We start from the raw sequence: 20,560 nt of genomic DNA, 5'->3' as shown, positions 1-20,560 counted from the left end.
TGGACTCTTGACCTCACAATCTACCTTGTCGTGACCTTGCACCTTATTGTCTACCTGCACTGCACTTTCTCTGTAGTTGTGACACTTTACTCTGTACTGTTATTGGTTTTACCCTGTACTACCTCAATGCCCTCTGTACTAACTCAATGTAACTGCACTGTGTAATGAATTGACCTGTACGATCGGTATGCAAGACAAGTTTTTCACTGTACCTCGGTACAAGTGACAATAATAAACCAATACCAATACATAAATTATATAAGAAAGTGAAGAGAGAGAGAAAAATTGTGCAAAACACAAGACCCACTCAGAGCCAACAACCTGCACAACCCTAATCACTAGAGTTTAGCAACTCTATGACCTCTTTGCACTAAAATGAACTTTGATTTTTTTTGTGTTTTCTTGTAAAAATTGTGTATAATTTATGTTTAATCTATGTTTTTCTATATGATACGATGTGCCTGTGACACTGCTGCAATATGTTCTTCACTGCACCTGTGCACACATGTACTTGAGCATGTGACAATAAACTCGACTTTGACTTTAGACAAGTCCATGGTCGTGCAGGAGGTGGTCCGTAGTGTTCTGTTGCTGAGCAGCTGAAGGCAAGACCACCAAAAGTGGAGCGTTTATTGTCGGGCATCATAAGAAATCGAGATTTCATGGTAAATAGTCCCCAGCAAATGCCAGACTTGCCTGAGGTAGATATGAACCCATGAGGGCAGGGTGTCAAGGAACATTTCACAGGAGGAACTTGATGACTTTAAGAACCTTCCTAAATTTTGTTCAGTTTTGGTTTGATATATTGTTTATAATTTTTCTTATTGATTTGGGGATTTTTTCCCCTTCTTTTATATACACAATAAATCTTTTTCTTTCCTTTTTTGTATATTATATTAATTTACTAAGAGATCATGGGATCTACAGTTTTTTTTATATTTTACTATTCTTTATGATTATCTATGCCATGTTGTTCTTCTGATCTCTTTGTATTACATGTACAAACATCGATGTTATATATTAATCTGTATTAATTTGGAAACTAATAAAAAGATTGAAAAAGAAAGAAAAAGAACTTTCAGGAGGGAATCTCGGACATAGTACAAGAACACAAGCAAATAGGAGCAGGAGAAGGCCATTCGGCCCCTCAAACCTGACGTGACTTTCAATGTGATCAGGGCACAGCCTCGGAATACAGGGACATCCCTTTAGAACTGAGATGAGGAGGAATTTCTTCAGCCAGAGGGCGGTGAATCTGTGGAATTTGTTGCCACAGAGGGCAGTGGAGGCCAAGTCATTGGGTGTATTTAAGGCAGAGATTGATAGGTTCTTGGTTGGTAAGGGGGGTAAGGGTTACGGGAAGAACGCGGGAGAATGGGGATGATAAAAAATCAGCCACGATCGAATGTCAGAGCAGACTCGATGGGCCGATTGGCCTACTTCCTCTCCTATATCTTATGGACTTATGCTGGCCTCAAGTCCTCTTCTCTGCCAGTTCCCCATAGCCCTCAATTCCCCAAATACCTCCACTTTTAATACAGCTAATGATCCAGCCTCCACAGCTCTCTGGGATAGAGGAATCCAGAGATTCACCACCTGTGAGAGAAAAAAGATCTATGTACCTTGGTTGTAAATAATTGGCTTCTTACCTTGAAACTATATCCCCTCATTCAAGACTCGCCCACCAGAGAAAACATTTTGACATCTACCCTGCAGCGTGATCTTGACCAGCTGGGAAAAAAGGCTGAAAAATAGCAGATGAAATTTAATGCAGACGTGTGAGGTGATGCACTTTGGGAGGACAAACCAGGGTAAGACTTATGCAGTGAATGGTAGGGCACTGAGGAGTGCAGTAGAACAAAGGGACCTGAGAATACAGATCCATAGTTTCTTGAAAGTGGCATCACAGGTAGATAGGGTCGTAAAGAGAGCTTTTGGCACTTTGGTCTTCATAAATCAGGGCACTTAGTACAGGAGTTGGGGATGTTATGTTGAAATTGTACAAGACATTGTTGAGGCTGAATTTAGAGTGCAGTTCTGGTCACCTACCTACAGGAAAGATATAAATAAGTTTGAAAGGGTGCAGAGAAAATTTACACAGGTGTTGCCGGGACTTGAGGACCTGAGTTACAAGTAAAGGTTGAATAAGTTAGGACTTTATTCCCTGGAGCGCAGGAGAATGAGGGGAGATCTTAGAGAGGTATTCAAAATTATGAGGGGTATAGATAGGGTGAATGCATGCAGGCTTTCCCCCCTAAGGTTAGGTGAGACTGGAACTAGTGGAGGCAAATTCATTGGGGGCTTTTAAGAGGGGCTTGGATGAGCACATGAATGAGAGGAAAATGGAGGTATATGGGCATTCTGTAGGTAGGAGGGATTAGCTATGTTGGCACAACATTGTGGGCTGAAGGGCCTGTTCTGTGCTGTACTGTTCTATGTTCTATGTTCTAACCAGAGGAGATAGGTTGAGGATGAAAGGTGAAATATTTAAGGGGAATCTGAGGGGGAACTTCTTCACTCAGAGGGTGGTGCGAGTGTGGAACGAGCTGCCACGGAAGTGGCAGGTGCAGGTTCAATTGTAACACTTAAGAGAAGTTTGGATAGATACATGGAGGGGAGGGGTTTGGAGGGATATGGTCCGGGTGCAGGTAGATGGAACTAGGCAGTAGATCAGGTTGGCATGGACTAGATGGGCTGAAGGGCCTGTTTCTGTGCTGTAGAGCTCTATGACTCTATCCCCCTTATATGTTTGAATAAAGACGCTCTTTATTCCTCTAAATTCCAAAGTGCACAAACACAACTTTTGTAGTCGTTTGTGATATCTTTGTTGTTCATACATGACTCACCATACCAGAAATTAGCCTGGTGAATCTCCCTTGGACTGTTTCCAATGTTACTGTATCCTTTCTTAGAGAAGGGGACGAGAACTGTGCACAGTGCTCCAGGCATGGTCCCACTAACACCCTGTACAAAACCTCCCTACTTCTAAACTCCAACCCCTTTCCAAGAGGGGCCAATGTGTCACTTGCCCTTTTAACTGCATCTGCCTGCTCACTTTTTAAGATAAGATTAAGATTTCTTTATTTGTCACAGGTACAGTACATCGAAACACACAGTGAAATGCATCTTTTGCGTAGAGTGTTCTGGGGGCAGCCCGCAAGTGTCGCCACGCTTCCGGTGCCAATGTAGCATGTCCACAACTTCCTAACCCGTACGTCTTTGGAATGTGGGAGGAAACCGGAGCACCCGGAGGAAACCCACGCAGACACGGGGAGAACGTACAAACTCCTTATAGACAGTGGCCGGAAATGAACCCAGGTTGCAGGCGCTGTAATAGCGTTATGCTAACCGCTGCACTTTAGGGTTGAAAGGTACACATCTCAGCACTTGCATCAAACTGCAGAGTTGGCGGAGTTGTCAGTAGGTTGCAGGGATGGAGGAGGCTACCGAGACAGGGAAGTATGAGACCACAAGGAATCTGATGACAAGGAGGAGAATTTTCAAACCAAAATGATCACAGCTGGGTGAGCCACAGATACAAAGCAAAAACCTTGTTTTCAAAGTCTCACTAGAAATACTTCTGCAGGAATTTCTCACTTGTGTTTGGGGGAGTTCCCTAATATGATAAATGGACTCTTGACCTCACAATCTACCTCATTATGACCTTGCACCTTATTGTCTGCCTGTACTTCACCTTCACCAAGAAAGAGGCTAAGGAAAAGGGTACCTGGGTTGACCTGAAACGTAAGCCTGCTGAGCCCAGGAAGGCACACTTCGTGCGAACCAAGGGCAACAAGCCACAGCTGCTGGAGCCTATTCCTTATGAGTTCATGGCATAATTGTTACAAACTCAAATAAACCTCTCTCTCATTTTATATTGACTTTGTGCATTCTTTAATAACTTCCCTCCTTGCTGGCTCAGTTACAGGTGTGGCTCTGCTACTGCTGGCCACTTTCTGGTATATTTTCCAACTGATGTCCCATGTGAGCTAAGATGAGTTGTGGGCATGCTATGTTGGCGCCAGAAGAGTGGTGACACTTGTGGGCTGCCCCCAGCACGTTCTCAGTAATGTAAAAAGACACATTTCACTGTGTGTTTTGATGTACGTGTGACTAATAAATAAGTGTCTTATATGTCTTATGTCATTCTGCATTCTGTTATTGTTTTACCCTGTACTACCTCAATGCACTGTGTGATGAATTGATCTGTACTAACGGTGCGCAAGATAAGTTTTTCATTGGACCTCAGTACAAGTGACAATAATAAGCCAATTCCAATTCCAATTCTTTGATTGTATGTGTGCTAGAGAAACAAAGGACTGCAGATGCTGGAATCTAGATGAAAAACACAGTCATCGCATTTTTCATCTTCAGTCCTGAAGGGTCCTGACCCAAAACAATGACCGCCTCCTTTTCTCCACAGATGCTGCCTGGCCTGCTGAGTTCCTCCAGTATCATCGTGTCTTTCATCTTTCATTGCATGTACCTTAAATCTTTACAGTAGCAGAAATGTCCTTAGACACAGTGGCACAGTAGGTTGAGCCGCTGCCTCACAGCTCCAGAGACCCGGGTTCAATCCTGACTTCTGGTGCTGTCTGCGTGGAGTTTGTACGTTCTCCCTGTGACCACGTGGGATTTCCCCTGGTGCTCCAGTTTCCTCCCACATCCCAAAGACATGCGGGCCAGTTGGTTATTTGGCTGCTGTAAATTGTCCCTAGTGTGTTGGCACATGGTAGAGTCCAGGGGGAGTTGATGGGAATGTAGGGAGGATAAAATGGGAGCCACAAGAGACTGCAGATGCTGGAATCTGGAGCAACAAAAAATATGTGGGGTGGTTCCCTGAGCAGACTGTCCCGATCATCGGGCAGAACGCTTCATCGCCAGAACTCACCAACAAGCACCAAGACCTCGCTTGCCTGGCGGTGAGAGGGACCCTCCCAGTCAGATTCTTCCTGTCCAGACAACGTATCATCCCCAATGCACACTGCCCTCGGGACGGCTGCAGTGGAGAAGACACAGTCACCCACTTCTTTACAGACTGTGGATTTGCCAAGAGGGTGTGGAGATGGATGCGATGGTCCGTGTCCCGGTTCATCCCCAGCAGCTGCGTGACAGAGGACTCTCTAATCTACGGGCTGTTCCCGGGGACACACACGGAGACGGACATCAAGTGCTGCTGGAAGGTCATCAACTCGGTGAAAGACTCCCTTTGGTCTGCCCAAAGCTTGTTGGTCTCCCAGCACAGTGAGATGTCCGTAGGGGAATGCTGCTGGCTGGCACAATCCAGGCTGCAGGAGTACGTGCTGAGGGACGCACTGAAGCTCGGTGCGGCCAATGCAAAGGCTCTGTGGGGAAGAGCCTGTCTTGGCTCCTTGCGCTACCGCACATGGAGGGGCTGAGTTGGGTGGAAAGCCCCTCGAACAATGAAAATGGTATATCACACCAGGAAGCCACATGAGTGGTATGGTGCAAAGGTTTACACTACTGGATGTAACAACCATGAATGTAAAAGAGCTTTGCACTGTTTCTTCCTTTGTGTATATTTTTTATAATGAATAAAGTTTATGTTTGAAATTTAAAAAAAACTATAGAGGTGAGGTGGTGACTGCTGATGTGGGGGTCCTGCTGGGATGAGGAATGAAGATGGGTTGAGAGTAGGGGGCTCAGCCCAATACATCACGGGCACATCCCTCCCCAGCTTCAGTACTATCTACAGGAGGCGCTGCCTCAGGAAGGCAACATCCATCATCAAAGATCCCCACCACCCGGGCCACGCCATCTTCTCGCAGCTACCATCGGGCAGGAGGTACAGAAGCCTGAAGTCCCACACCACCAGGTTCAGGAACAGCTACTTCCCTTCAACCATTCATTTCTTGAACCAACCTGCACAACCCTAATCACCACAGTTTAGCAACACTATGACCACTTTGCACAAAAGTGGACTTATTTTGTTCTAATTCTGTTATGTCTTGTAAAAATTGTATATAGAACATAGAACACTACAGCACAGTACAGGCCTTTCAACCCACAATGTTGTGCCGAAATTTTATCCTGCTCTAAGATCTATCTAACCCTTCCCTCCCACGTAGCCCCCTATTTTTCTATCATTCATGTGTCTGAGCCTCTTAAATGTCCCTAATACATCTTCCCCCACAATATAATTTATGTTTTTCTTGTGAATGTTGTGTCTCTAATGCTCTGTGCCTGTGATGCTGCTGCAAGTGAGTTTTTCATTGCACCTGTGCACACATGGACGTGTATGTGACAATAAACTTGACTTTGACTTGAGTTCTTTCTAAAGCCTGGTGTCTTTGCCTTTTGACTTTGATACTTGACTTTTACTTTGTCTTTATAACCTCAGGAGAGAAAGATGGAGAGAGAAAGTGGTTTAAATGGATGAATCATCTCCAGGGCTAACCCTGAGAGATCAGCTGCCTGGTCTTGGATGAGTTCCATCCAGATATTGGTCTAATTAGATTGTCTGTGGTAATTGCTGGTCATGCTGGCTATTTAAATGTGGGTGGGGTATTGGGGGGAGAACTTTAATCAGTGATATCCTGCTGTAAATTTACAGTGCAAGATCAGAGCGAGAGTTATCAGCCTTTGCTGTGTTCTTCTTGAGGATGAAGTCTACCCAGCTTATCTCCCTCCTCTGCCTGTTCTTCTCCATCGGTAAGTAACTGTGGCCCAAAACCACACCACCGCCAACATTTGGGCACCCCGGCTCCCTCTGTGAGTGTCTTGCCTCACAGCTCCGGCAGCACAGGTTCGATCCCGACCTCCAGCGCTGTCTGTGTGGAGTTTGCATGTTCTCCCTGTTTCCCTCTCACATCCCAAGGATGTGCGGGCTGGTAGGTTAGTTGACCACTAGGAATTACCACCGGTGTGGATGTGAGAGGTAGAATCTGGGGGTTGGGGGGGGCCGAATTGAAGGCAAAGTGGGGGGAGTAGATTACAGAGAAAATTAATGGGGGGGTTGGGATTGCTGTGAGCCGGCATAGACTCAATGGGCTGAATGGCCTTCTCCATCATAAGAAAAGATGGAAAAATGAGACTAGTGTAGTATTTGTATAAAATGGGTGCCTGATGGCTGGTATGGACTTGGTGGGCCAAAGGGCCTGTTTCTGTGCTGTATAACTCAGTCTCTCTATTTCTAGAATCATAGTCATACAGTGATACAGCACAGAAACAGGCCCTTCAGCCCACCGAGTCTGTACTGACCATCAGGCACCCATTTACACCAATCCTACACTAATCCTATTTCATCCTCCCCACATTTCCTTCTACTCCCCTTAGATTCTACAACTCAGCCTACACACGAGGGACCAGTGGCCAATTAACCCATTGACCGCCACGTCTTTGGGATGCAGGAGGAAACCGGAGCAGCCAGGGGGAACCTACGCGGTCACAGGGAGAGCGTGCAAACTCCGCTGCTGGGTCACTGGAGCTGTGAGGCAGCAGCTCTATTAGCTGCACCACCGTGTGTGTGTGTGTGTGTGTGTGTGTGTGTGTGTGTGTGTGTGTGTCCCTGTCTCTGTGTGTGTGTCTCTATCTCTCCCTGACTCTATAACTTCTCTGTAGAAACTGGTGTGTCCACCTCCTTGTCTTTCTTTCTTTCTACCTATATACCTCTGCAGATATGCCTCTCTCTTTATGTTCCTCTCCCACTCTCTCACTCCCCCCCCCCCCACCTCCATCTGCCTCTCCCTCCCCACCAAAGGGCCACAGTACAGGGGAACATGCTGCACCTCACCTGAATGAGATCACATCTGGGTGGTGGACAGAGACTCTTGTCTTGTGGAGGGGTCTGGTTGTGTTGGATGAAGGGAGTTACTGTGTAGTTGCGGCAAGCAATTAGGAAAACTGGCATGTTTCTTCACGAGGAATGGATTCCAAAAGTGGGGAAGGCAGTGAAAGCGAGAATAATCGTGTGACCGTGCCCGGAGTTCTCTCCGTACCTGGAGGAGGACGTGGAAGGGGATTAATTCCAGAGAAGGTGGAGGGGGATCCACACTGTGTGGGGAGCTTGGGTGAAGTTGACCTGCCCTCAGTAAAGCCTAGTGGAATGAGGAGTGAGCCTATTGAGACACACACATGGTCAGGAGAGGGATTGTCAGGGTAGGTCCTGAGAGGGTGTTTCTCCTGGCTGGACACCTTGAGGATGAGTGGAGAGTTGCCTCGGGATAGAGGTCGGCTGTTGGGCAGAGGCTGTGGAGAAATAGCTTCACTTGGGTTGTTCATAGAATCATAGGCAGATTGCACAGAAGGAGACAATTCGGCCCAACTGGTCCATGCCAACCGAGATGCCCACCTAAGCCAGCCGCATTTGCCCACATTTGGCCCATATCCCTCTAAACCTTTCCTATCCATGCACTTATCCAAATGTCTTTTAAATGCTATGGTGTCTGCCTCAACCACTTCCTCTGGCAGCTCGTTCCATATACGCACCACCCTCTGTGTGACGTTCCCTCTCAAGTTCCTATTAAATCTCTCCCCTCTCACCTTAAATCTATGCCCTCTAGTGTTTGGTTCCCTTTCCCTGGGAAAAAGACGGTGTGCATTCACCCTATCGATGCCCCTCATGATTTTATACACCTCTATAAGATCACCTCTCAGTCTCCTACGCTCCAAGGAATAAAGTCCTAGCCTGCCCAACCTCTCCTTATAACTCAGGCCCTCAAGTCCTGGCAACATTCTTGTAAATCCTTTCTTTGCACTCTTTCCAGCTTTATGACGTCTTTCCAATAATTGTAAGCTTTATAAGAGGTGTTGTAAGCCTCGACAGAGAGGGGAGAGGTGGGGGGTTGCGCCCAGTAGCCACTCTGGGTGAAACAACATCAGTCTTGCTTTCCAATCCCTGACCGGGCAATGGGTGTTGGAAATTATGCACCTGACAAGGGTCGGGATAGGATTGGATTGGTTGTGATGCTTTTGCAGTCAAGCAGCCTGCCAGGAATCACCAGGTGAATGTGGGACTGGTGATTATGACAAGAAGTGAGGTGTTTAATCAAACTGTTATAGCGAAGGGTGTGTCACCATCTGCAGCTTATAGTGGGGGGAGTGTGAAAGGGGTGTTCTGGCATTGGGCTGTTATGTGGGATTATTGTAAAACGGTGTCAGGCGATACTGTGAGGGGTGATCTTATGTCATCTTATGTCATGTCATAGTGCAGGGAGTGTTACGTCACAGTATTACACTGTGGGAGGTGTAATATTGAAGGATACTGTTGGCAGGGTGTGATATCAATGTTACCTATTCTGTATTATATCACTGTATTACACTGTAGGAAGTGTTCTATTGAAGATAATGTCAGCAGAGTGTTATACCAATGTTACATATTCTGTATTATATCACTGTATTACACTGAGCACAGTGTTGCAATGGAGGATACAGTTGGATGTGGGTGTTATACCGAGGATTACTGTGTGGAGTAATGCTACAGCAGGGGAATATAAGGGGGCATGTTAAATCAGGGGCATAATATGAAGGGATGTGTTATATCAGTGTTATATTACTGTTACACTGTGGCAGGTATTATCTTAGGGGTTGCTGTGGGAAGCCAGGGGTTACTCTGAAGGGAAGAGTTATACTGAAACACTGTTACCACAAGAGATGTGTTGTATCAGTGCTACAGTGAGGGATGTTTTATCACAGTGTAACAGTGAGGACAGTGAGTTATGTTACTGTTATAATTACAGAAGTGTCATGTAAGTGTTACAGTGAGGGGGAAGTGTTACATCAAAGTGTAACAGTGAGGGAAGTCTTATAATTTGTTACAGTGTCAGCCAGTTCCATCACGGGTACAGATCTCCCCAGCATGGAGGATGTCTACAAGAGGCGATGTCTCAGGAAGGCGACGTCCATCATCAGGGACTCCCATCATCCGGGACATGCCCTCTTCTCAATGCTGCCATCAGGCAAGAGGTACAGGAGCCTGAAGACCCCACACCTCAAGGTTTAACAACAGCTTCTGCCCCACTGCCGTCAGGTTCTTGAACCTACCTGAGAAACCCTAATTCTACCTCAGACTATATTTCTTTTATCTCTTGCACTAATGGGCACTCTTGCATTCTCTCTTGTTATGTCTATATTGTTTATTTTGACATGTAAGTTATGTATAATTTATGTTAAGCATGTTAACTTATGTCCATACCTCTAGCTGCCTTGGTGAAGCAGCCAGTATCATCAAAGACCCCACCCACCTGGGTCATTCTCTCTTCTCTCCTCTCCCATCAGGCAGAAGATACAGGAGCCTGAGGGCACTACCACCAGGCTCTATCCCATGGTGATAAGACTATTGAATGGTTCCCTTATATGATGAAATGGACTCTTGACCTCACAATCTACCTTGTTTTACCTTGCACCTTATTGCCTACCTGCAGTGCACTTCCCTGTAGCTGTAACACTTTACTCTGTATTCTGACATTGTCTTGACCCTGTACTACCTCAATGCTCTCTGTACTACCTCAATTCATTGTGTAATAAATTGACCTGTATGATCGGTATGCAAGACAAGTTTTTCACTGCACCTTGGTACAAGTGGCAATAGTAAACCAATACCAATACCAATGTTTGTCATGTAACGTACTGACCTGCTGCTGCAAAAAGCTAATTTTCATGACAAAATACTTGAACTTGAGAGGTTACAGGGAGCGATAGGTTCACAGGAAGGTCTTACACAGAGTCAGAAATGTAAATAAGTAATGCAATGAAAGATTGAAGGAAGCAGTTAAGATAGAAAGTAAGTTGGGGGACAAAAAACAGGTAAATGCATTAAAGAAAAGTGTCTGACACTCTCCAGTAAAGAGCACATTCAGGACCACCCACCTTGATGAGAGCAAAATTTGACCAATAGCCCAAGGGTTTGTCTGAAAGGGTCATTCATTGTACAGGAACTGTGAAGTTAAGCTCACAAAGTCAGTGGCTGTACCTAATGAGCCACACGTTTATCGGGATTGGTTGGTTTGACTGTATTTTACAGAGCTGCCTCTCTGTTTTTCGAACAGGTGAAACTCTAAAATGCTACACTTGCATCTTTCCTGCTCTGACATCAAGCGACTGCCTGAAGTTCCCAAGGATGTGTATGCCCACAGAGACCTGCTTCACCAGCAAAGCTGTTGGAATGAAAGGTAAAAAACTCAAGTCATGATGAGGGTGGGGTCTGACTTAGTCTCGGGAGCTGGGTGCGGGGTGGGGGGGGGACGGGTATGTGAGGGGGAAGAATAGTATGTGACCCACTGCTCCATCCGGGTCCAGAGGGGGAGAGGACAGTGTGTGACCCACTGCCTCACCCAGTCCCAGAGGGGGACGGGACAGTGTGTGACCCATTGCCCACCTGGTCCCTGAGTGGGACAGGACAGTATGTGACCCACTGCCCCACCCAGTCCCAGAGGGGGACAGGACGGTGTGTGACCCACTGCCCCACTCAGTCCCAGAGGGGGACAGGACAGTGTGTGACCTGGGCCAGGCAATGCCCTGACCCAACTCAGCCAGAAAGCAGGAAAGAAAGAAAAAAGTCCAAATCTTGTTCGACCTTCAGCACTGAAGCAGCTCACAGCCCAGAGTTTTGTTCAAGTTGTTGACATTTGGACCTGCCAGAGGAGGGGGTGGAATCACATACAATCACTGCATTCAAGAGGCATTTACATGGATACTTAAACAGGCAAGGCCTAGACAGATGCGGTCACTATGTGGGAAAACCTCAGATGGCGATGAGGAGGCGTACAGGAGTGAGGTAGATGGGCTGGTTGAGTGGTGTCGCAATAACAACCTTGCACTCGACGTCACTAAGACCAAGGAATTGATTGTGAAGTTCAGGAAGGGGAAATCAGGAGAACACACACCAGTCCTCATTGAGGGGTCAGCAGTGGAAAGGGTGAGCAGCCTCAAGTTCCTGGGCGTCAACATCTCGAAGGATCCTCCTTGGGCCCAACACATTGATGCAATCACGAAGAAGGCATACCAGTGGTTCTACTTCGTTAGGAGTTTGAGGAGATTTGGTACGTCAACAAAGACCCTTACAAATTTCTACAGATGTATGGTGCAGAGCATTCTGACTGGTTGCATCACTGCCTGGTACGGAGGCTCCAATGCACAGGATCGCAAGAGGCTGCAGAGGGTCGTAGACTCAGCCAGCTCCATCACAGGCACAACCCTCCCCACCATCGAGGATATCTTCAAGAGGCGGTGCCTCAAGAAGGCGGCATCCATCATTAAGGACACTCACCATCCGGGACATGCCCTCTTCTCGTTACTACCATCAGGGAGGAGATACAGGAGCCTAAAGACCCACACTCAATAATTCAGAAACAGCTTCTTGCCCTCTGCCATCAGTCTTCTGAACAGTCCATGAACCCGCAAACACTACCTTGTTATTCCTTTTTTACTCTTGTAATTTATGGTAACTTTTATGTCTTTGCACTGTACCACAAAACAACAAATTTCACTTCATATTAATCAGTGATAATAAACCTGATTCTGAAAATGGGATCAGTGCAGATTGTGAAAAAGGTTGGCATGGATGTGGTGGGCGAAGGGCCTGCTTCTGTGCTGCATGACTCTCTGAATCTTAAGTACTCTAAACATTTGCTGGTGTAACCTACTGCAAGTTCATCAGTGTTCTTTGAGTGGTTGAAAGAAGGTTAAATCAACAATGAAATTAGCTCCAGAAACCACTCCACTTTCAGGTGTGCAATGCCTCAGACGTCAATTGTTCTGCTTTTACTTTTTGGTTCTGGGAATGGTTCTTTGGTTCAGCTGGTTCCCTCCAGTGACAATCAACACTTCAGTCGTGAAATGCAACAGCTCTGGATTGCCACAAAGCCCAGTGATGTTGAAATCAGTTGTAACAACATGCGCACTTTCAGTGACATTGACATAAATTATGCCACTGGTTACCATGGTCACGTCATTAAAACATCAAACAAATGGGCTTGGTCGAGAACCTAGATGTGCATTCTGAAAATCACGTGCTGTATTCTCAAAGCACAATAGACAAATACTGAAGAGTTTATATTTCCATCACAGAGTTTGATTGGGGAATTATATTTAGCGTGACTTTTCAGTTTTTGATTGGTTAAAACTGAAAAATTCAAGTATCTTATGTTCAAAGCCTTCAAAGGATTTGCCTTTTCCCAATTCTGCACATCCTGCAACACTGCAACCCTCTGAGATCTCTGCCCCGCCAAATCCAGCCACTTGCTGCCCCCTGGCTTTTGTCAGAGCAGCAGTAATTCACTTTCCCTCAGCTACCGGGCCGGGAAACTCCGGGACTCCTGCTGAACATCATCTCTTCCTCCTCCATACAGCCAAATTCCTTTACCAAGCTTCCCTCAGCCTGCACGCTGTCCTCTCCCCCTCTGGGAGTGGGTGGGGCAGTGGGTCACACATGGTCCCCCCACCCCCCGGTGGGGCAGTGGGTCACACACCATCCTCCGCCTCTGAGACTGGGTGGGATAGTGGGTCACACAGTCCCCCCCCATCCCCAGGGACCAGGAGGGGCAGTGGGAAGTGGGCCGCGTTGTCTCTGCGTTAACCTGCACTGTATGAGCTGTGGCTGCCACCATGCGACCCAAGACCTGTGTTGCTTCCCCCCGTTCTGCAGGAGGGCAGAGGCTGGTGCTCTACGAGAAGGGCTGCGTGTCCGCTTCCCTGTGTGGCATCTGCGGGACCAAGACCGCCATGGGCATCGTCTTCTCCTACAACAACACTTGCTGTGACACCGATCTGTGCAACGGGGGTGTGGGGGCCAGAGCCCTCCTGTCTCTGGCCCTTGGCAGTCTGTTCCTCACTGTCCTGGGTCCTGCCCTCCTGTGAGGAACAAGTTGGCGAGGCTTGTGCTGGGCCCTGGGTACCCGAGAACAATCACCAGTCAACCAACTTAGAGTCATACAGCACAGAGACAGGCCCTTCAGCCCAACTGGTCCATGCTGACCAAGATGTCCCATCCAAGCTAGTCCCGTTTGCCAGCGTTTGGCCCATATCCCTCTAAACCTTTCCTATCCATGAACCTGTCTAATTATCTTTTACAAGTTGTTATTGTACCTGCCTCAACCACCTCCTTTGGCAGCTCGTTCCATATACAGACCGCCCTCTGTGTAAAAAAGGTTGCCCCTCACTTTCCTATTAAATCTCTCCCCTCTCACTTTAAACCTACGCCCTTTATTCCTTGATTCCTCAACCCTGGGAAAGAGACTGAGTGCATTCACTTTATCGATGCCCCTCATGATTTTATACACCTCTATAAGATCACCTCTCAGTCTCCTGCACACGAAGGAATAAAGACCTAGCCTGTCCAACCTCTCCCCATAACTCGGTCCCTCAAGTCCCGGCAACACCCTCGTAAATCTTTTCTCGCCAGTTTGATAACATCTTTCCTACAGCAGGGCGACCAAATCTGAACAATACTCCAAGTGTGGCCATAAGACTTGACCATAAAGGTATAGGTGCAGGATTAGGCCATTTGGCACATTGAGTCTGTTCCGCCATTCAATCATGGCTGATTTTTTTTCTCTCTCTCAACCCCATCAACTTGGGCAGCTTTAAGGTAGGTGTTGCTCTCCAAGTCTCTGCAATATCAGGTGCTGTGCTAGAGAGCATGGGATGTTGCCTGGGGCATTTTTCCCCCAGCAGTGCTCCACCAGATGACCATCAGCATGACATCCTCTCCAGCACTGCTCCCATTGGCTGGCTGCCCCAACACTCTCCTGAAGCCCTGCCTCTCTAAGGCCAGTGTCAATGTGGCTGGGTGATTTTGGGCAGGGTGCTGGCTACTGTGGGGAACTGGTCATCCAGAGAGCTGGGTTCAAATCCTACAACGGCAGTTGTGGGGTTTAAATTCGGTTGATAATCTGGAATTAAAACAAAACCTATTTCATTAGCAATAATGACAAAATTATTGGGATGGTTGTAAAAAATCCATCTGGTTCACTAAATCCTTCAGGGAAGGAAATCTGCCATCCTTACCCATGGGGCTTGTATGTGACTCCAAACCCACCATTGTGGTCGACTTAAATACCCTGAGAAAGGCCGAGCATGCCACCCATTTCAAGGGCAGTTAGGGATGGGCAATAAATGCTGATCTTGCCTCCAACGCCAAACACAAAAACTTAATGTATTTTTTTAAAAGAAAGGCCATTTTCTTTTTGCATCCAACCATTCTTTGATGGTCCTTCCCTGAATAAACCTTTAAAGAATCCATTGTTTTTAAAACGTGCATTTCCCCCCATTCAATGCTCTTCCAACACTGGTTGACAGAGATATTCCAGTGGCTGCAGAGAAGTTCTGGCACTGCCAGAGTTCCCTGTGTGGGTCAGTGAGGATGTGCTGGGAAGCAGTCACTGGATAACCCTTGACCCCCTGCTATATGACGTTCTCTTCCATTCCCTGCCAGCGGGCAAGGTCCAGTTCCGGTTTTGCTAGCTGTTTTATCCATTTACGCACTCCAATAGAAAAACTAAGGCTCTAATTGCCCCATGCTACCTTCCCCCTAACGTGGCTGCTCTTGCAAGCACAGGAAGAGGCCATTCCCAACTTCTTAGACTGGTGATAGATTCCCTGGGCCCCTTGCACCTCAAATACAACCAGCAGCGGAGACTCCCAAGCCAACTGCTGAAACCCCTCGGATAAACCCCTTCCTTGGCCCAGCATGCAGTGTTAATTAGCCTGGGGACACAAGAGACTGCAGATGCTGGAATCTGGGGCAACAAACAATCTGCTGGAGGAACTCAACGGAACGAGCAGCATCTGTTGGGGGGAACCGTCAGGGAGGTAGCTTCGGGTTGAAACCCTACATCAGTCCTGGAGCGTCGACAATCCCTTTCCTCCTGCAGATGCTGCTCGACCTGCTGAGTTCCTCCAGCAGATGGTTTGTTGCCTCTTCCTCAATCTAATGGGAGGCCCCCAGTACTCAGTTAAGGCCACTGGAGCAGCCATGATAGACCCGGGCTGTTACTACAGGAAGGGAACTCACAGCAGTGCTGGGGGTAAGAAAGATCCCACACCAACTCCCTTACTAGGCATTTAGAAATAGGCAAGGGCAATTAGGGATGAGCAATAAACGCTAGTGCCTGCCAAACCCCAAAAAATGAATATTTGTTTTTGAAAGTCAGGTGGCCATTTTCTTTTTGCATCCTGTTACTCTTTGATATTTCTTTCCCAGATAAACCATTGTTTTAACACTGCGTTTTTCTTCCTCCTTACTCCCCTCCTTCCGTCACCAGTTTCCATGCTAGAACAGGAGTAGGCCACTCGGCCTCTCAAACCCGCCCCACCGCTCAATCTGCTGACGACAGATATACCCCGGGCCTCGTCTCCTCCTCTATGTTAACCAACCTCACCAACGACTCCTCAGCAGTGCAGGGTGAGCTGTACTTAACAGGACACTGTACTGGTCAATAAAGCCTTGCTGTAAATGGGGTGTGTGGAGTCTCTTTTGCTACTAGCCTTGTATGGGGAGTGAGTGAGACTTCACAGGCCTCATGCTCAAGACTGGGTCTTCTGGCTTTGAGAATATAAATGGAAGGTGGAGAAGACCCTCGAGCTCCCCCTTTCAGCACAAACACTGCTGTTCCTATCTCTCACCTCACAGATAAAGACCAACTCCTGGTCACCCAGTCTGCCTCATCATGGCCTCTGCACCTTATTTGTCGACATTGCACTCTCTGTAACTGCAACACCGTATACCGCATTCGGTTATTGCTTTTCCCTGGTAGTACCCCAATGTTCTTGTGTCTTTAAATGATCTGTATGGATGGCATGCAAAACAAAGTTTATCACTGAATCTTGGCACCATGGGACAATTACCAACCAGAGAGACTCATCAACCCAGTGGGTCATGCACCCATTCTACACCAATCCCAAAACATAAAGAGAGAATGCTGGAAACACTCAGCAGGTGAGGCTGCATCTGTGGAAAGACAAATTCACTTACACTAATGCTAACCAGCCCATGTTAATTCACCCCACGCTCATCGACACACTCGGGATACAGAGTCAGAGAGCACGAGTCCACACGAGGGCACGTCTCATCTGATTGTAACCTCAACTGTGCATTCCCATCTATTCCCAGTAACCTTTCACCCCCTTGCTTTTTGAGAATTGATCTCCCTCTGCCTTAAAAATGTTCAAAGATTCTGCTTCAAACCCCCCCCCCCCCCACCTTTTGAGGAAGACATTTCCCAAAGACTCAGAGAGGGGGAGAAAGAAAACAGTTCACCTCATCAGTGGGGTGACCCCTTGATCTTTAATGGCTGTTCCCTAGGTCCACACTCTCCCACAAGAGGAAATATCATCTCCACAATCACCCTGCTGAGACCCCTCAGGTTATTGCATGTTTCAATAACAAGGCATTGGTCAGACCACATTGAGAATATTGTGAGCAATTATGGGTCCCATATCCGAGGAGAGGTGTGCTGACCCCAGACAGGGTCGCAAGAATAATCCCAGGAATGAAAGGCTTAACATACGAAGAGCGTTTGATGTCTCTGGGCCTGTACTCGATGGAATTCAGGAGGAGGGGGAATCTCATTGAAACCTCCTGGATACTGAAAGGCCTGGATAGAGTGGATGTGGAGAGGGTGTTTCCATCAGTAGGAGAGTCGAGGATCCGAGTGCAAAGCCTCAGAATAAAGAGACGTCCCTTTACAACTGAGATGAGGAGGAATTTCATGAGCCAGACGGTGGCGAATCTGTGGAATTTATTGCCACATTGGAGGCCAAGTCATTGGATGTATTTAAGACAGAGATTGACAGGTTCTTGATTGGCAAGGGGTTAAGGGTTACAGGGAGAATGAGGTTGAGAGAAAAAAAAATCAGCTGTGATTGAATGGCCTAATTCTGCTCCTATATCTATGGTGCCTCTCACTTCTAAACGCCAGTGGATTCAGGCCAGCATTACACTCTCTGGAGAGATCCCCATCTCTGGGCAGACTCCAGAGGCATCAGATGAAGAGAAGCCCACAGTGGACAAGGCCCTCCAAGTCTGGGCAATACCAGTGAGACCGATCTAAACTGGCACTTGGTAACAAAGGCCCAATGCCCTTCTCAATTTGTTAGTACCAGTGATGTGAAGCAAGTTCACTAAACCTCATGAAGACAATCATAATTGGAGGACAGAGAGGGGGAAAAAAAACATTAAACCCAAACTTGTTCCATTTACCCTTCATCAAGCCACCCCAAACAAGGTGGTCAAAGTTCCATCTTGTCTCAATTCCCAGGCAACTGCAAAGACTTTGACGAAACATAAATATTTATTTTTGAGGAAAGCAAATAAAAAGACAACTAGGTGACTCAACGTTGGAGAAATAATACTTTTTTTTGAACAAAAAGCGAAACAAGTCAACTATTGTATCGCACCACGAGGAGAATCTAATTGCTCAGCTCAAAATACTCTGAAGATGAGGCTCTTCACTTGAGAGATTTGGCAACCATGGCGTAGGCAAGCTCGATCTCTTCGTCCTTCGGGCAGGTGCTGGCAAACTCTTCGCAGCTGTTGGCGTTCTGCAGGTACCTCCAGATGCCCGTGAACTGCTGGGGGAACTCGAAGCCTCTGTACTTCCGGCACACCACCTGTTTGGAGGGTGGAGGCACAGGGAGGGGAGGAAGACAAAGAGGAGACAATTAAGGGCTTCTTTCAGAACGGCCTAACAATGAATCTTACATCACAAGAAGACAGTAGGGGTACATCAGCTCAGCTATTCGCTTGCAAAAAGTTGTGAAACGAAGGTAGCACAATAGCGCAGCGGGTAGAGCTGCTGTCTATGGCTCCAGCGATCTGGGTTCAATCCTGACCTCTGGTGTTGTGTGTGTGTGTGTGCGCGCGCGAGTGTGAGACAGAGAGCGCGCGGGAGTAAGAAAGATCGTGCAAAAGTAAGAAAGAGCACGCGAAAGTAAGAGTGTGCAAGTGTGTGTGGAGTTTGCACGCTCTCCTAGTGACCTTGTGGTTCCCCCGGGTGCTCCCATATCCCAAAGACGTGCAAATTGGCAGGTTGACAGTCCAGTGTGTAGGTGAGTGGTACAATGTGGTTCGAGGTGATGGGAATGTGAGGAGAATAAAATGGGATTACTCCTTGTTTTGTGTAAATTGGTGCCTAGTGGTCGGCGTGGACTCAGTGTGCTGAAGGACCCCATTTGCGTGCTGTAGGACCAGTTGACAAATCCAAGTCCACCTTTACACAAGGGAGACTGGGGTGGATTTATTAAGAGGGATTGAAAAGAACAGAAGGGTTTCGGAGAAGAGAACACTGTGACAGGGTTTAAAAGCAATTGGCAAAAGAAAAAACATCCAAGAGGGAGGGGATGAGGAGAATTTTTTTGAGACACTGCATTTAGTGACAACACCTCGTCAGCCAATGAGTTGGAGATGGGGCAGAGTGTGAACCTCAAGGCACATGCTCCACTGAAATATACAAGAGGAACAGACCTAAACGTGAGCCCTCCATTCTGCTTCACCATTCAACACGACCTTGGCCGATTATCCATCTCAATTCCCACACTGTCCCAATGTCCCTTGACCCTTGTGTTTATATCTATATCCAGTGACTTAAGCCTCCACACTATTCTGTGATAGAGAACCGCAGACTCACCATCCTCTTGGTGAAGAAATTTTTTCTTATCTCAGTCCCAAGTAACTTCCACCCCCCATATTCTGTGCTGGCCCTGGAGAGGGTCTGGAGGAGGTTCACAAGGATGATCCCAGGAACAAAAGGCTTAATGTAAGAGGAGCATTTGATGTCTCTGAGCCGGTACTCGATGGAGTTCAAAAGGATGGGGTGGTGGGGGGATTTTGTTGAAATCTACCGGATACCAAAAGGGCTGGATAGAGTGGAGGTGGAGATGGTGTTTCCATTAGTAGGAGAGTCGAGGATCTGAGGACACAGCCTCAGAATAAAGGGACGTGCCTTTAGAACTGAGATGAGGAGGATTTTCTTCAGCCAGAGGGTAGTGAATCGTGGAACTTGTTGCCACAGAGGGAGGTAGAGGCCAAGTCATTGGGTGTATTTAAGGCAGAGGTTTATAGGTTCTTGATTGGTAAGAGGGTTAAGGGTTACTGGAGAAAGGCAAGAGAAAAGAAAATCAGCTGTGATTGAATGGTGGAGCCGACTCGATGGGCTGAATGGCCTAATACTGCTCCTGTATCTTATGGTCTTGTATTCTGAGACTGTGACAATGACCGTTCCAGTAACAGGTCCACCATAGAAGCGGCTTTGTTTTTACCTGCACAATGTGGAGCTTAGGTAGAAGATTACAGTCGGCAAGGGTCAGTTCATTGCCATCCAGAAATTTCCTGGTGGACGTGCCGATGTCCTCTGCACTGTTCTCATCAATCTCCTCGGGCAGTGGGGCATTAAGGTACTCGTCCAGTTGTGCCAAGGATTTTAATAGCCCCTTCTCCAACGCTAGCGAGGAGACAAAGAAAGAACACTTTAAGCAAAGCCAGTTGGGTATGAGTACAGGTTGCAGCTTAGTGGCTGATCAGACAGCTGCAAGTTCAATTCCTTTCCCCACACAATTCAGGTTGACAGGAGGTACAGAAGCCTGAAGTCCAACATCACCAGCTTCC

The 20,560-nt window shown here is 47.2% G+C and overlaps 2 protein-coding genes across 2 annotated transcripts in view; one reads left to right on the top strand and one right to left on the bottom strand.

The window, feature by feature from the left end:
* Positions 1-6,623: 6,623 nt before the first annotated feature.
* Positions 6,624-14,761, top strand: LOC127585834 (sperm acrosome membrane-associated protein 4-like). The gene is made up of 3 exons (XM_052043533.1): positions 6,624-6,672; positions 11,007-11,129; positions 13,604-14,761. Exons 1-3 carry the CDS (start codon positions 6,624-6,626, stop codon positions 13,813-13,815), a joined length of 384 nt encoding a protein of 127 aa, XP_051899493.1. The 3' UTR covers positions 13,816-14,761.
* A 3,468-nt stretch (positions 14,762-18,229) lies between these two features.
* Positions 18,230-20,560, bottom strand: part of LOC127586091 (chloride intracellular channel protein 1-like) — a 40,672-nt gene continuing 38,341 nt past the window's right edge. Inside the window, exons 5-6 of the mRNA XM_052043902.1 lie at positions 20,215-20,396; positions 18,230-18,567 (exon numbers count right to left, since the gene is read on the bottom strand). Coding sequence (XP_051899862.1) covers positions 18,406-18,567; positions 20,215-20,396 — 344 coding nt within the window. The 3' untranslated portion in view covers positions 18,230-18,405. The remainder of the gene's footprint in view (positions 18,568-20,214; positions 20,397-20,560) is intronic.

This window comes from Pristis pectinata, chromosome 34, assembly GCF_009764475.1.
Source record: "Pristis pectinata isolate sPriPec2 chromosome 34, sPriPec2.1.pri, whole genome shotgun sequence".
Taxonomy (NCBI): Eukaryota; Metazoa; Chordata; class Chondrichthyes; order Rhinopristiformes; family Pristidae; genus Pristis; species Pristis pectinata.
The sequence above is the reverse complement of the archived record's forward strand: the minus strand, read 5'-3'. Positions and strand labels throughout refer to the sequence as shown.

Bases quoted from the DNA above. Each gene is read 5' to 3' on its own strand.
- LOC127585834 (XM_052043533.1), top strand. From the start codon at position 6,624: ATGAAGTCTACCCAGCTTATCTCCCTCCTCTGCCTGTTCTTCTCCATC. The intron at 6,673-11,006 runs GTAAGTAACTGT...TTTTTCGAACAG, and splicing joins CTGCCTGTTCTTCTCCATCG to GTGAAACTCTAAAATGCTAC. The intron at 11,130-13,603 runs GTAAAAAACTCA...CCCGTTCTGCAG, and splicing joins CAAAGCTGTTGGAATGAAAG to GAGGGCAGAGGCTGGTGCTC.